The 13,252-nt window shown below is 47.5% G+C and overlaps 1 protein-coding gene across 1 annotated transcript; it reads left to right on the top strand.

The window, feature by feature from the left end:
* The first annotated feature begins 2,687 nt into the window (after positions 1–2,687).
* Positions 2,688–5,767, top strand: LOC115393906 (protein CDV3 homolog). Its single transcript, XM_030099006.1, has 5 exons — positions 2,688–3,114; positions 4,142–4,218; positions 4,569–4,697; positions 5,007–5,177; positions 5,259–5,767. The coding sequence occupies exons 1-5, from the start codon at positions 2,923–2,925 to the stop codon at positions 5,383–5,385; spliced, it is 696 nt and encodes a 231-aa protein (XP_029954866.1). The 5' UTR covers positions 2,688–2,922; the 3' UTR covers positions 5,386–5,767.
* Positions 5,768–13,252: the final 7,485 nt, after the last annotated feature.

The following is a 13,252-nucleotide window of genomic DNA, read 5'->3' as shown; positions in this document are numbered from 1 at the left end:
CTGAATAAACAGCCTTTTCATTGGTGTGTATCTTATGTTAGAGGAGTTCATGTCAACAATGCCCCCACTTCAAAATCTTTGGATTATTCACATTGGATAAATTGTTTATTAATCATAGTTAGTTTCTTGATGAATTGATAAGTATGGGCCCAGATTTTATTGATCTTATTGAGGGTTTTTTCTCCAACATCCAGTAAGTTTTATTTTCAAAGGATCAGAATTAAACGGCTTCCCCCTCATGTGTCACCAGCTGCTCTGAAGAGGGACCACGTTGATGTCTTTTTCTGCTGGCCATTTATAGGTCTGTGAGTCTGTGTGTGTGTGTGTGTGCGTGTGTGTGAGTACACATACGTGTGTGTACAAATGAGCCGATAAATGCCGCCTCTTGAACCAAATATTGCAGTTCCTTTTAAAGTCAAACAAGACTTTGTACAACATTCAGCTCAGTACACGTTTCTGTGGTGAGTGCGTGTGTGTGGTGTGTGTGTGTGTGTGTGTGTGTGTGTGTGTGTGTTTTGTGTTCGGTTCCAGTCACATTCCAGTGTGAGAAGGAGCCTCTCACTAATTCACCCGACCTCGGCCCTGTGTCTCCCTGCGTCAGTAACGTGTGTGTCCATTACTGCAAGCCGTGCTTGTTGAAGTGTTGAATGATTGTCAGGTAGCGTTAGAGGCCATCGAAACTCTTGACGAATAAAAACACTGAGACAAATAACTGTACGCTGGACATACCTACTGTGAGCACATACAGAGGCAGGTGAAAATCAGAAGAAATGTTTTAATATTTGTTTTTGTTTTTGTTTTTTTAATCACTGAAGCTGTGGTCCTTCTGTCATCTGTTTTACTTTGCGTCGCTGCAGTTTTATTGAATAATCAATTGCTGCCTGCCTCTGTCGTCGCTGAAGATTTCCTGCATTGTGCGATGTTGTTCAGAAATCACAGAGTGATGCTGAATAACAGTAAAACATATTGATATTTGCTGCATTGGATGCTCACAGCCGGGCTTGTTGTTTTGCACGCTCAAAAAAAAAGTGGATATTTTACAATACGTTCAGTGGCACGGTGGGGCAGTGTTAACATTAAGTATTTTTTGTACTGTAGTATATACACTGTACTTTTTACTGCTGAGCAATAAAACAAAGAAAAGACATGGACTGCTGTGTTTGCCTGCTTCCCTCCTCAGAAACCAGATGGATTTTGGACACAAAGTCCAGCACGGTAATGTGAAACACCACTCTGAGTGAGCTGGATATCATAAGTCGCCCACTGGTTCACTTTATGACAAAGCAGTCTAAACGGTCTGGCTGAGCACAGCACTTCCATTGATTCCGTCAGCTGGAATTTTCCCTTTGTGGCTCAGTGCAACCTCTGGTCAAGTGACCTCTGGCTCTGAATCTGACGTCAATAATCTGTTTACAAGCCTGATTTCTGCTAAGAGGAGGTTCGATTTAATCTGAGAGGTATTCACAGATTTCTGGGCATGTTTGAATCTGCTAAAACATGGAATTTTAAAATCTTTATAAAGAAATAATGTTTTTTTGTTGTTGTCTGCAAAACAAACTATTTATTATAGATGTCAGGACAGAAAAACATGTAATTGAGATTATTACATGTTATTTAAAAACAATTATTTCTTTATTTTTAGCTGTCACGGGTTCTATTATCCATTGAGAGTACAATAGTAATTACGATCATAACATCAGATGAAGGAAACTAAGTAAGTAGAACAATGTAAGAAATGATAATGTTAGAATAAAAGTGAATATGTAACTGAGAAAAAAATAAATGCAACAAATACATACACACAAGTAAACTAATAATAATTTAAAAAATGTATGATATTAAAACCAATCACATATGCACTCCACCTGAAAGTGGAGCACTATAATGCAGCATTATGAGTCCAGTCTGTTATGAAGGCCTCCAGACATCTTCAAATTTATCTTTTCAAGTTTTAAGAGGAACATTATCTCTTTCAACCATTTTGTATGCAATAGTAGCACAGGTAAGACAGTTTCAGTGTTTTATTTTAATATTATTTTGTCCTTCCTTTTTTATGGTTGAACCAATTTACATTTTGTTATTATTATTTTTCCTCTCATATTTCCCTCAGAACATTCACTGTTTTCTTATGTTACCTCATTTAATTTATATTAAAGCAAGGTGTTTTGATCATAAGTATGTCTACAATAAAACACTAAACAATTTACAACTAATGTCAAGACAGAAAATAAACAATATAACATTTTACATGTTTGAAGTTGGTTGCTACTGAATAACATAGTAGTGAAATTTTACGGTGACTCAGAACAGAAGATGCATCAACGGAAAAGCCACGATAAGAAAGCAAAAAAAAAAATCCCCTTTGTAATAATAATAAATAAATAAATAATAATAATAATAATAATAATATAATAATAATAATAATAATAATAATAATAATAGCACAGTTTCATTCCTGGACTGTTAGTGTTAAAGCAATGAATATAAATAAATAATATAAAGATACAAAAATTGTGAAATGAAAATACACTAAAACATATCATAAGAGTGTTCAACAGCATGGGCTAATATTTTAATAACAAAAAAAACATAAAATAATTAAAAAGCGGTCATACGGAAGCCGGATTGGTTTACCTCCTGGTTTCTGCTTCCGGGTCACCGCCGCACTACATCCGGGCCACTGTACAGATTGCAGCCCGTGCATGGCATGGTTGACAGGGCAGCTCGCGATCCAGGCAGGGAACCAGGGCGGACAGTACTTCTATTCAGCCGACAGCAGCAGCGTCGCGGTTCGAGCGGAGAGCGTCTCCGTCCCCGGTGCTCGTCTCAGCCGCTGTCCCTCCTCCCCGAGAGCCGAGCTCCGCGCTTGTCATTGCTCGGTCGGCCTCGGAGCTGACGGCGCTTCACGTTAGCTCTGCGAAAATGGCGGATATGCCGACGGAGAAAAGCCTGGACGACTTCTTCGCCAAGCGGGATAAAAAGAAGAAGAAAGAGAAGGGGAAGGGCAAAGAGACGGCCGCCGCGGGGCCCACGACGGCCGCCGTGAAGAAGATCAAGAGGGAGAAGGAAAAATCCACCAAAAACGAGAATCAGGACGCGAATCAGGTCGTTAAGGTAAAGCAGCGCCGCTCCAACTTTTCACCTCATTATCCTAATCGGACCCCGGGGTCGTGCCCGATTCGGTGTCCTCGTCAGGCGTCGCCTCCTCACACACACACACACACACACACACACTCACACGGCTCAGGGAGGGTTTCTGTCGGCGTTAAGGGGAATCGTGAGTGTCGGTGTTGACGTGGAGCGACAAACGCCGGGTGTTAGCTAGCATATGGTTCCAGCGGCACATTCTGACGGCTGGCTCAGTTCGGCAGTGACACGTGTTTTCACCGCATTATCTCCGGTGGGGGTGGGGGGGGGGGGTCGGTTCTCCACTTGATCTCAGATTTTCGTCTGATATTGTCTTTGTACGTCTTGGATGTGTCGTTTTGGGAGAGTGTTAGCTTAAAATCGCGTCTTGGATTTGTTTGAACGTTTTGTGAAATGAGTTGATGTATGCTAATTTGTGTTTTCTCATTTTTTTTAAGGAAACTCAATCCTGATGCTTTATTAATAAGCCTATTTGGTAACTAGCCTCAGACTTGCCGTGTTATAGTCATGATTAAGTGCATTTCATACTGGTGTTAGTAGGATTGTATTGCTTCTGTGTGGTGTCTGCATGTTCTCCCTGGGGATGGGTTTCCTCCCACATTCCAAAAATATTAATTCCAAGTTAAATTCAGACTTTATTTGTGTGTCTGTGTTTGTCATGTGCTGAATGGGCAGCAGGTCCAGGGCGTAGCCCACCTTCACACTCTTCCAGATGGATTGGCTGCAGCGCCATGTGACCCTCAGTTGGATCATGAGGCAGAAGCTTCACGGACACCGAGCTGTCAGTTTTATCCTTACAAGGCCTAAGCTGGAAAACAGATGTCACAATAAACACATCCTAGTGTTGAAATAGCCTCAATATCATGGGGGAAAAAAAGCTGTGGGACCCTTTCTTGTCCAGGGTGTGGCTGTTTCTCTAAAGTTGCTGGAGGAACTGGCAGCAGTGAGACACCGGTGCTTGATGAGCTTATGCAGTGATGTTTCTTCTGCCTAGGAGGACGAGGAATGGAAGGAGTTTGAGCAGAAGGAAGTGGACTACAGTGGGCTTCGCCTTCAGGCCTTACAGATAAGGTGAGATGAACCTCTGTGGACTTTTTTTTCTTTTACCTTTCCAGCCGTGGTGCTTTTATATCATCTGACAGCAAGAAAATATTTTAATAATTAGCTTCATTTGAGGTGAAAATCTGACATATCGGCAGTTCTTATGGAAGCATAATTGTACAGAGGTAAAACAAATTAGAAGACCACACAGGTCTGTAAGCTTTAACCACAGAACACAGGCTGCTAACCTTTTGTTTCTCAGCTGAATAATCCTAAAGGTCAGACACGATGTAGCCAATTATCTGAGCTGCCGTCAAAACGCCGCCTGTTCTGTCTGGAGGCAACGCGCCTTCACCGCTTTCCCTGTCCTCTGATCCCAGCGACGAGAAGGAGGAAGAGGAATACGAGAAAGAGGAGGTCGGCGAGGACGGGGAGATCATCCTGGTGAGTTCAGACAAAGTGTCTGGTCCCTGGAACAAGTCTGGTGGAGCTCCTCCTCCTCCTTCCGCCGCCGCCGCCGCATCCTCCTGAAGGTGAGTTAAGCTTTGGTTCCTCACGTCCCTTGTCTTTACAATAGATTTGTTTCAAAGTTCAGTTCAGAAGTGTTTGACTTGGGATGGCTGAGCAGAGGAAATGTTGCAGAGGGACGCATTAGCAGGCTGCAGGTGGAGGAGTTGTCAGACAGATCGGGGCAGGGCTCTTCTGCTGGCATCAGTTCGGAGTTTGGTGTTTAGCGGAGCCGTCCGACCGCATTCATGAATTGTATTAAGCTGCTGTTGATCACAAACTGGTTGAGTGATCAGTCGTAATTTAATTCTCCCTGCAGAGGATCCAGAGGCGGCCGAGTCCAAGCCAGCCGGTGTGTATCGCCCCCCAGGAGCTCGCCTGGGCAACACCAGAAGCCGCCCCACCCAGGGCCCCCCCGAGATCTACAGCGACGCACAGTTCCCCTCCCTGCTGTCCACCGCCAAGCACGTGGAGACACGCAAGTAAGTGTGTATGGAGAAGCGGCGGGCAGCCCCCCCCTGCGGCTCCTCCCCCCCGTCTCTGACCACACGTTTGCCTTTTAGGGACCGAGAAATGGAGAAGACCTTCGAGGTGGTGAAACACAAGACCCGCGGCCGGGAGGAGAGCGGCGGAGCCTCTATGCAGCACCTGCAGCTGGACAACCAGTACGCCATCCTGGGGGACAAGTAGACCCGCCCCCCCTCTCCGCCCCCCGGCCCCTCCAGCACGGTCCTGCCCAGCCCCAACCCCCCCCCCAAACCCAGCGGACCTCCAGCTGTGTGGACCGCAGTCCTGACAGAAGCTCATGCTGCCACCATCGCCACACCGGTCACTCACACAAACACACACCCGAGTACACACTCAGTCACACACTGCAGTGGCCCCTCCCTTCAAACACGTCACACTCTCGATACATTTTCGGTCGGCAAAAACTGATGGGCTGCACCCGAGGGGGCCGACGGACGAGGAAACCATTTTGAAATTGAGAAGAAAAAAAAAAGCCAAACATGCGGCGGCGAGAGGCGGCACACTCGTCCTCTGTGGATCGCACTCAGAGCAGCGGTCGTGCGACGCAGCCTCTCCGGACTTCAGCGCGCTCTGACCACCGCCACAGAGGATGGACAGGAGACGTCAGGCAGGATGATTTTACAAACTTCTGTGAAAATGTCTATTTTTCTGCGAGATCATTATAACCCAGTCGCACACGGTCGTGTTGGGGTGTGTGCGGCGTCGCGGTCGGGGCTTCAGGAGCAGGGATTCTACCTCAACAGCACGGCGGGTGGTGGCCGTGTGGACGGAGCTTCGTCTTCTTCTTCTTCTGCCCGCTGCGGCGGTGAAGGGAGGGGCAAACATCCAGCCGCCCCACAAACAGGCTGGCATCACGCTGTTTGGTTGAGAAACTTGAAGCTGTCTTTTTTTTTTTTTTTTTTTTTTTTTTTTTATCTCTTCATTCTCGACGGTGACTCAAGAAGCGATAAGTTGTGGTCCTCATTTAGAACTTCTCTATAAAGTGGCCTTACTGATGGAGGGAAACCGCTTCGTCATGTGAAGTGAACGCTGCTTGTTGTCTCTCGGGCTGCGGCCCGCCTCTGGATCTCACCACAACAAAAAGAAAAGAAAACAGGAAAAACAACCTCTTGCGTTGAAGAATGTAGTGCTGTTGTAGTTTGCCTGATGATCACAGCTACTAACTGTCTCTCATATCCACCGTTTTGATTTCGCCGCCGTCACGTTTTCGAGCTGAATTCCAACCCGAGGCGAACGCTTTGCTGTGGTTTGACACGAGAGAACGACGGGGAACCGCTTTAAAGGTACAATATGTTTGTTCTCGAGGTAGAAAATGAAGGATTTATCATCCAGCTGGTCTTCACGGCTCCGTCTGGTTCGGAGAGTCGCCCCGGACTCAGGACAGCAGGAGGAGGAGGAGAGAACCCGAACCTGGGCGCCGCAGCAGTGACCGCTCTCATCTTACATATTGTACCTTTAAAATTTTGTTGAAGTTGTTTGCTCTATTTTTGAGTTGACAACTTTTATTCTTCATAGTAAAGTGATATAAATTAGACTCCGTGCTTTAGGATTTCTTCTTCCTTTATGTTTCTTTTGCGAGGCTTTTCCTTGCTTTTCCCGTCTGAAGCCTCGCTGCTCGCCTGTAAGCGTACTTCCACCAGAACAACAGAGTACCTTCTGACCGGACCACGTTCAACACGCCCAGATCAACCCAGAGGGGCTTTTAATGCAAACAAAGATGTTTAAAGAAAACATAAAGAACTGGATGTATGTTCTATGTGTGTGTTCTCGTTAAACTATGTCGAGAGAGAAAGAGAGATGATCCCTGCCAGTGGGTTATTACGAGAACAGTCCAGCGCACAAAAAAAAAGGATAAAATAAAGGTGTTGGTTGTGAATTTAGTGGAATATTTGGATTCCTGGACTGTTTCCTGAAAAAGCTGTTGTGCGTTTGTCCCCCGCAGTGACCCGCTTCACTCCTGTCGTCTCGTTCTGTCAGACGAGCTGATTCTCTTCCTCCCTCCATGTGTTGCTTCCACACGGAGGGCGAACCGTCAGAATCTCCAGCTCTTTTTAAAAAAATAAATAAATAAATGAAATAATCAGATTTCAGATGACCTTATACCAAGCATATTAACAAATAAAAAGCTTTTCTCACACAAGACTCTTTCATGTTTGTTTTATTGAGTGCGGCCGCGGTCGGGGAACGGACGAACGCCAGCAGGGCGGCGCTTTCTTCGCGTTTCCAGCTGCTGAGCTCTTCCTGGTCTTTTCATTTTACCCCCTTCTAAAGAGATCAGAATCACATCACTGCCAGTCCAGCTGATTCTGTAGTGTGTGTGTGTGTGTTACCTGTTGCACTGTCTTGGTTGGCTCAGGCGGTGGAGGGAAGCCGAGGCCGTGATGCAGGATGTTCCAGTCACCGTCCTGAGAACACACCAAAAAAAAAAAAAAATAAATATAAAGTCAGAGTGAAAAAGCATTTTGAAGTTTTTGGAATTAAATTTATTAAAAATCTTTTTTTACTCACTTCATCCCCTTCATGTTGAAGCGGAGCCGCGTCTCCTGTACGCCACTGAAAAGAAGACAAATAACTCTTAATTTAAAAAATCTCCAACCCTAAAAACTTAATTTAAACAAATTTGTATTGTGTCAAATCAGGACTCGTTTATTCTTTTAAGGTCATTGACATTAGAGTTCAAACAAAATGACCAAATGTAAAAAAAAAAAGAACCATAAAGGCTCATTCTTTAACAGAATAATAAGACAACACATCCGTTTCCCTGAATTCTCTGAACCGGGACAGATTTGTTGAGGCTGTCTTACCAGGGCGGCAGAAGTCAGCACCAGCAGGCAGAGCAGAGCGAGTCCTCTCATCCTGAGTTTGCTCATCTGGCTCAGTCTGGTCCACAGTTCAGCCTTTTGAGCCTCAGTTTGATCTCAAAGTTCAACATTTGTTTGTAAAATGTCAAATTGCAGTCGCTGTGGATTTGAGGTTCATCCTGCTCACATTTTGCTTTTGAATTCAGAATCCAGTCAAACACCAGTTATGTTTTCATTGTTTATTCGACCGCATCACTAATAATTGTGCAGAAGATGTTTTAAATGTGATCAACTGTTCCAATATAGATGGATATTTGTAGTTTTTTCTGCATTATGACTGGAATTGCATCACATTTCATGGCTGGAACTTCTCTTAAAATCCGTCCAACTCTTTTTGACCGATGGGACCATGAGGCGTTTCTCTCTGCCTGCACATATTATTGCATCGATCAAATCTGTTGCTTTAAAACTTTGAGCATCAAAAAAAAACCCCCACACTGTGAGGAGATGAAACACATTTGAATAATCTTTAATAGAAATGTTTAGAAAGAGGAACAGGTGGTGCGGTGGATCTTCCGTCAGTCACCTTTCACATTGTTGCATTATCCTGAAAAACAAGAAGAAGATAAATAAATGTAAATGTTCAGAGGAAACACGATGAAACAATCACTTCCTGGACTGGAGAGCGACCTGGGTGTACTCCTCATCTGGCAGAGGAGGAAAGAACCCGACGCCGGCGTCGTCGTCCGTGTCCCGGCCAGCTCCGGGAAGAGCTCCATCTGCAGCGGTGCCTTCTGGGAAATGAGCAACAAGCGACACCGAGGAAAGTCTGTTTTAGAATCCAGCCGTTTGTCCAACCAAATGAGGAAAGGCCAGTGTGTTTTTATTATTATTAGAAGATATTTGAACTCCACTCACTGTAACGTCTGTATTGTTTGCATCAGCCTGAAAGGAAGGAAGAATATTGGACTTTTAAAAGTTTTCCCAGCAAGTGTTGTAAAAGATAATTTGTATAAGGTTGATTTTGCACATAGAGATGTAAATGAAACTGGAAGATGGTAAATATGATTGAAAACCTTTTCCTGCAGTGTAACTGAACTGAATAACCATTTTGTTGACGCAGACACTGAAGCTCAGGTCAGAACAAGTCAAACATAAGTTCACATAATATTTACTCACCTGTGTTCGTTGTCTGTCTGGTTGTTGAACCCCATGGGAACGTCACACAACTCCATGATCTGACATGGAAAGGACTTTGACTGAGAGGATGAAGAACTAAAACTAAAGAATGTCATGAATAACATTCGATTCTTCTAAACATACTGTATTAATCCTTTGTGAGTAAATAGAATATGTATAGAAAACCCTCTTCACAAGCAGATTAAATATTACTTGATTTTCTGTTTTAGATCCAAAACCAATAATTCATTTGAGCAGCTTGATATTAGTTTGGTTTCAAAGGCCGGAAACTCACTCGATGGTTCGCGAACATGCAGTTTGGCAGAGAAGCTGCCAGAGCAGTTCCACACAGACACAGCAGCACGAGCGCCCTCATCTCCACAGACTGAATGATTCCTGCCGGCCCACGAGGCAGGTAGAGGCAGGAGGAGGAGCTCTGTGCTTCAAAGTCCAGCTCGCCCACCACCCTCACTTAATTTAAAAAAATGTCATGAAGAAAGTGTTGTTTTGATGTTCTCACTTATTCCAAGCTTTCCCAGTTCATGTTGTTTTATCTTATTGCTCTCTTGGATTTGAACTAAACCACAGTTCTTAATTTAATCCTCCTCCTGAATGTGTTGGACGACAGTCGAGTCTCTGACTTCTTCCATTGTGGATCGGGTCTAAATGTCTGGCGACTGACCGGGTTTTAGTCTGTGAGTCATCAAGAAGACCAAGAAGGCCTTCTGCATGTCTGTGGACTGTGGGAGGACACACACACACACAGAAAGGTGACATTTAATGGAGGTGGGGGTGAAAGGTCACAGCTGGTCAGGCCAATCAGGAAGAAGTTGTTCTTGTAATGACACTCCTGTCCAGCAGGTGGTGGTAAACCTGAATCGCCGTGTGTCATATTTGGTGAAGCTGCTGAGTGAATGGACATTTAAACAGTACAGTGTGCCGGTCCGCCCACAGTAGGATCTCCGCCGCTTTGCGGTGAAGAAGGGGAGACCGAGTCCCCCCCTGCCTGTTCAGGTACGCGACCACCGTGGCGTTGTCCAACCGGACGAGTACGTGGCTGTCCTTCAGCCTGGCTTGAAAATGGAGCAGGACTTTCTGCACCGCAGTCATTTCCAGCACATTGATGTGAATGGGAGTGGAATCCCAAGCACCACCCACCGCGTGGTGGTCTAGGGTGCCTCCCCATCCCGCGAGACACGCATCCGTGAACACCTCGACGCGATGCAACACGCAGCCCAGGGGGACTCCTTGCGTCAGGAGAGCTGGATCCATCCAATAGATGAGATCCTGGCATGCGTGGGGCGGGATCGGGAGCCTTCTGCGACCGCCACCCCCACGCAGCGGCGGTGTGCGAACCACCGTCGCAGCCTGCTCATGTGCAGGAGGCCCAACCGAACCACTGGGTGGGTAGCAGCCATCAAACCCAGGACGGTCCTGATCAATCGACCCTGACCAGGGTTGTGGTCATTGCAGACCTCAGGGCGAGAGAAGGGAGGTTCGTCTCTCCTCAGAGAGGCGGGCCGTCATGGAGAGCGTGTCCAGCTCCAAACCCAGATAAGCCATGCTCTGAGCCGGGGTGAGTGCGCTCTTGTGTCGGTTCACCGTGAACCCCAGGATCTCGATGTGGTGCAGGACCTGAGTCGTGTGCAGCACAGCCTCCTGATGAGAGGACGCCAGTATGAGCCAGTCGTCGATGTAGGTGAGGATCCTCAAACCGCGACAACGGAGGGGCTCCAGCGCTGCTTCGACACACTTGGTGAAGGTGCGAGGAGCGAGAGACTAGCCGAAAGGGAGCCGGGTTTATTTAAAACACCTGCCTCCCACGGTGAACCTGAGGAAAGGCCTGTGCCTCCTCAGAATGGGGATGTGAAAGTAGGCATCCGTCAGGTCGACCGACATCATCCAGTCCCCGGGCCGGATGCTCTCCAGGAGGTGTTTGACCGTCAGCATGCGGAACCTCCTGGTGGGTATGTGAGTGTTGAGGACCCGCAGGTCCAAAATGGGTCTCACTCCACCGGACTTCTTGGGAACCAAGAAGTAGGGGGAATAGAAGCCCGAGTGCACCTCCTCCGTGCTCAGCTCCGGACTGCACCCCGGCGGAGGAGCGAGGCTACTTCCACTTCGAGAGCCGCCCCCGCAGGGCATGCGAGCCGCGTATGAAGGACGCCACTGAAGAGAGGTGGGCGACAGGCGAACTGCAGGGTATAACCATTTCTCAGTGTCCTGGACAGCCAGGGAGAAAGCTGTCGCAACATGGCACGCCACGTGTGAAACCGGAGCGTGAGTGGCTGCACTATGGCCAGGGGGACGGCCCACCCGTCCTCCCGGCCTCGTGAGACGGGGGGCCACCGACGAAAGGGCCGTGGACCGGCTCTTTGTTGGAGACAACCCGGGCAGAGGCCGCGAGACCCCAGAGTATCCCGGGTCGCTGGCCGTGGTGCTGAAGCCGGGGCCGGGACGCTCAATAATGGGACGGCGCAGCGGTAACCCGGAGCGTTACGGCTCCTCCGCTCCTTTGGAGCAGGCGGAGGACCGCTTTCTCTCCTTCAAGGCCGCCATCTTGTTAGCGCTAGCGTCTGCCAAAAGAGTCGGGGATCTCTGCACTTTGTCGGTCCACCCATCCTGCATGGTGTTCAGCAAGGATGGTGGACTCCTACATCTCTGGCCTAAGCCGGCCTTTCATCCCAAGGTGATCACTTTGGAGTTCCGGTCGGGAGTGATCAGGGTCAGGACGCTCACCTCCATGCCTGGCTCGTCTGGGGACGACCGCGACTGGGGTTGTGCCCGGTCAGGGCTCTGCATCTTTATGTGCAGTGTACAGCTGGCTTTCGCACCATGGACCAGCTGTTTGTGAGGTATGGTGCCCGGGGGCGTGGATCCCCGCTGACCTCTCAGCGTCTCGCCCACTGGGTGGGGGGGCGCTATTGCAGCTGCCTACGAGGCACAGAATCTCTCGCCACCGGCATTGATTGTGCTCATTCCACACGACGTGTGGCTACCTCTGCGGCCCTGTGCAGGGGTGTCACAGTGGGTGACATCTTCCAGGCCGCCTCCTGGGCCTCTGCGTCCACCTTTATGTGTTCATATCTGTTGGATATGTGCACAGACTCTGTGGCCATGTCGGTTTTTAGCGCGAACAGGGGTTCGGTCGCTTGACCGTTTCGGTCCTCTGGCCTGTCTCCGCGTCCCTGGGGGGGCTGCGGTCCGGGGCTTTCCTGCCTGTCGCTCGGCTTTTGCCGTGGCCGGCGTGTGGGTGTCACTGTGGCGATGCTTGTTCACGTCGCGGGCTGCGCTTGGCGCATGGATGCCCGCTTCGTTTTTCGGGAGTTCTGCGATCGTTCTGGACATACGGTTTGTTACTTCCGTCCTACCACCAATCCTGTCAGCATGCCAGCTGGGAGTACATTCATCCCTACGGCCTTCGCCTTTGGCGAGTACCCGATAGCGAAGCCCGTACTTTTCTGCTGAAAATTAAAATTTATTATTCCTGAACCACAAAATAGACTTCTTTGGTTGTACAAATTCACTAGTTACAGTCTTATATGAGCTATAACCCTTGACCCTAGGACCTCTGACCTATTTGCAAGTAAAAACCCCTGAACTCAGGACAAAAAAGAATTCACACAGAAAATTAAAACACTGCATCAGTAATGTAGTGAAACGCAACTGGAAAAGAAAGAAAAAAAAAAAGACCTACCAAAGTTAAAAAATAGATCTCAGCCATTGCAGATGTTATCAAACTGAATTTCAGTCAGTGAGAGCAACATGGAAAGCTAGAATTAAAAGACCCACATTAAGTTAACACAAATGCTACGGTGCTGTGATTCGGGAACGCACACCGGCGGCGAGTCGAATCGAGAGCGAGCGTGAACGCCATCGTTTTGAGAGACACGCAGAGAGCGTCCCAGCAGGCGGGACACTGGCTCAGTTTCAAACCCCCCAAAAAAGGAGATTAAATTCATCTGAATAATCTTTAATAGAAATGTTTAGAAAGAGGAACAGCTGGTGTGGTGGATCTTCCGTCAGTCACCTTTCACATTGTTGCATTA

This window comes from Salarias fasciatus, chromosome 9, assembly GCF_902148845.1.
Source record: "Salarias fasciatus chromosome 9, fSalaFa1.1, whole genome shotgun sequence".
NCBI classification, from domain to species: domain Eukaryota; kingdom Metazoa; phylum Chordata; class Actinopteri; order Blenniiformes; family Blenniidae; genus Salarias; species Salarias fasciatus.
This window is presented reverse-complemented; position numbering and strand designations above follow the sequence as displayed.

Bases quoted from the DNA above. Each gene is read 5' to 3' on its own strand.
- LOC115393906 (XM_030099006.1), top strand. From the start codon at position 2,923: ATGGCGGATATGCCGACGGAGAAAAGCCTGGACGACTTCTTCGCCAAG. The intron at 3,115-4,141 runs GTAAAGCAGCGC...TCTTCTGCCTAG, and splicing joins ACGCGAATCAGGTCGTTAAG to GAGGACGAGGAATGGAAGGA. The intron at 5,178-5,258 runs GTAAGTGTGTAT...TTTGCCTTTTAG, and splicing joins AAGCACGTGGAGACACGCAA to GGACCGAGAAATGGAGAAGA.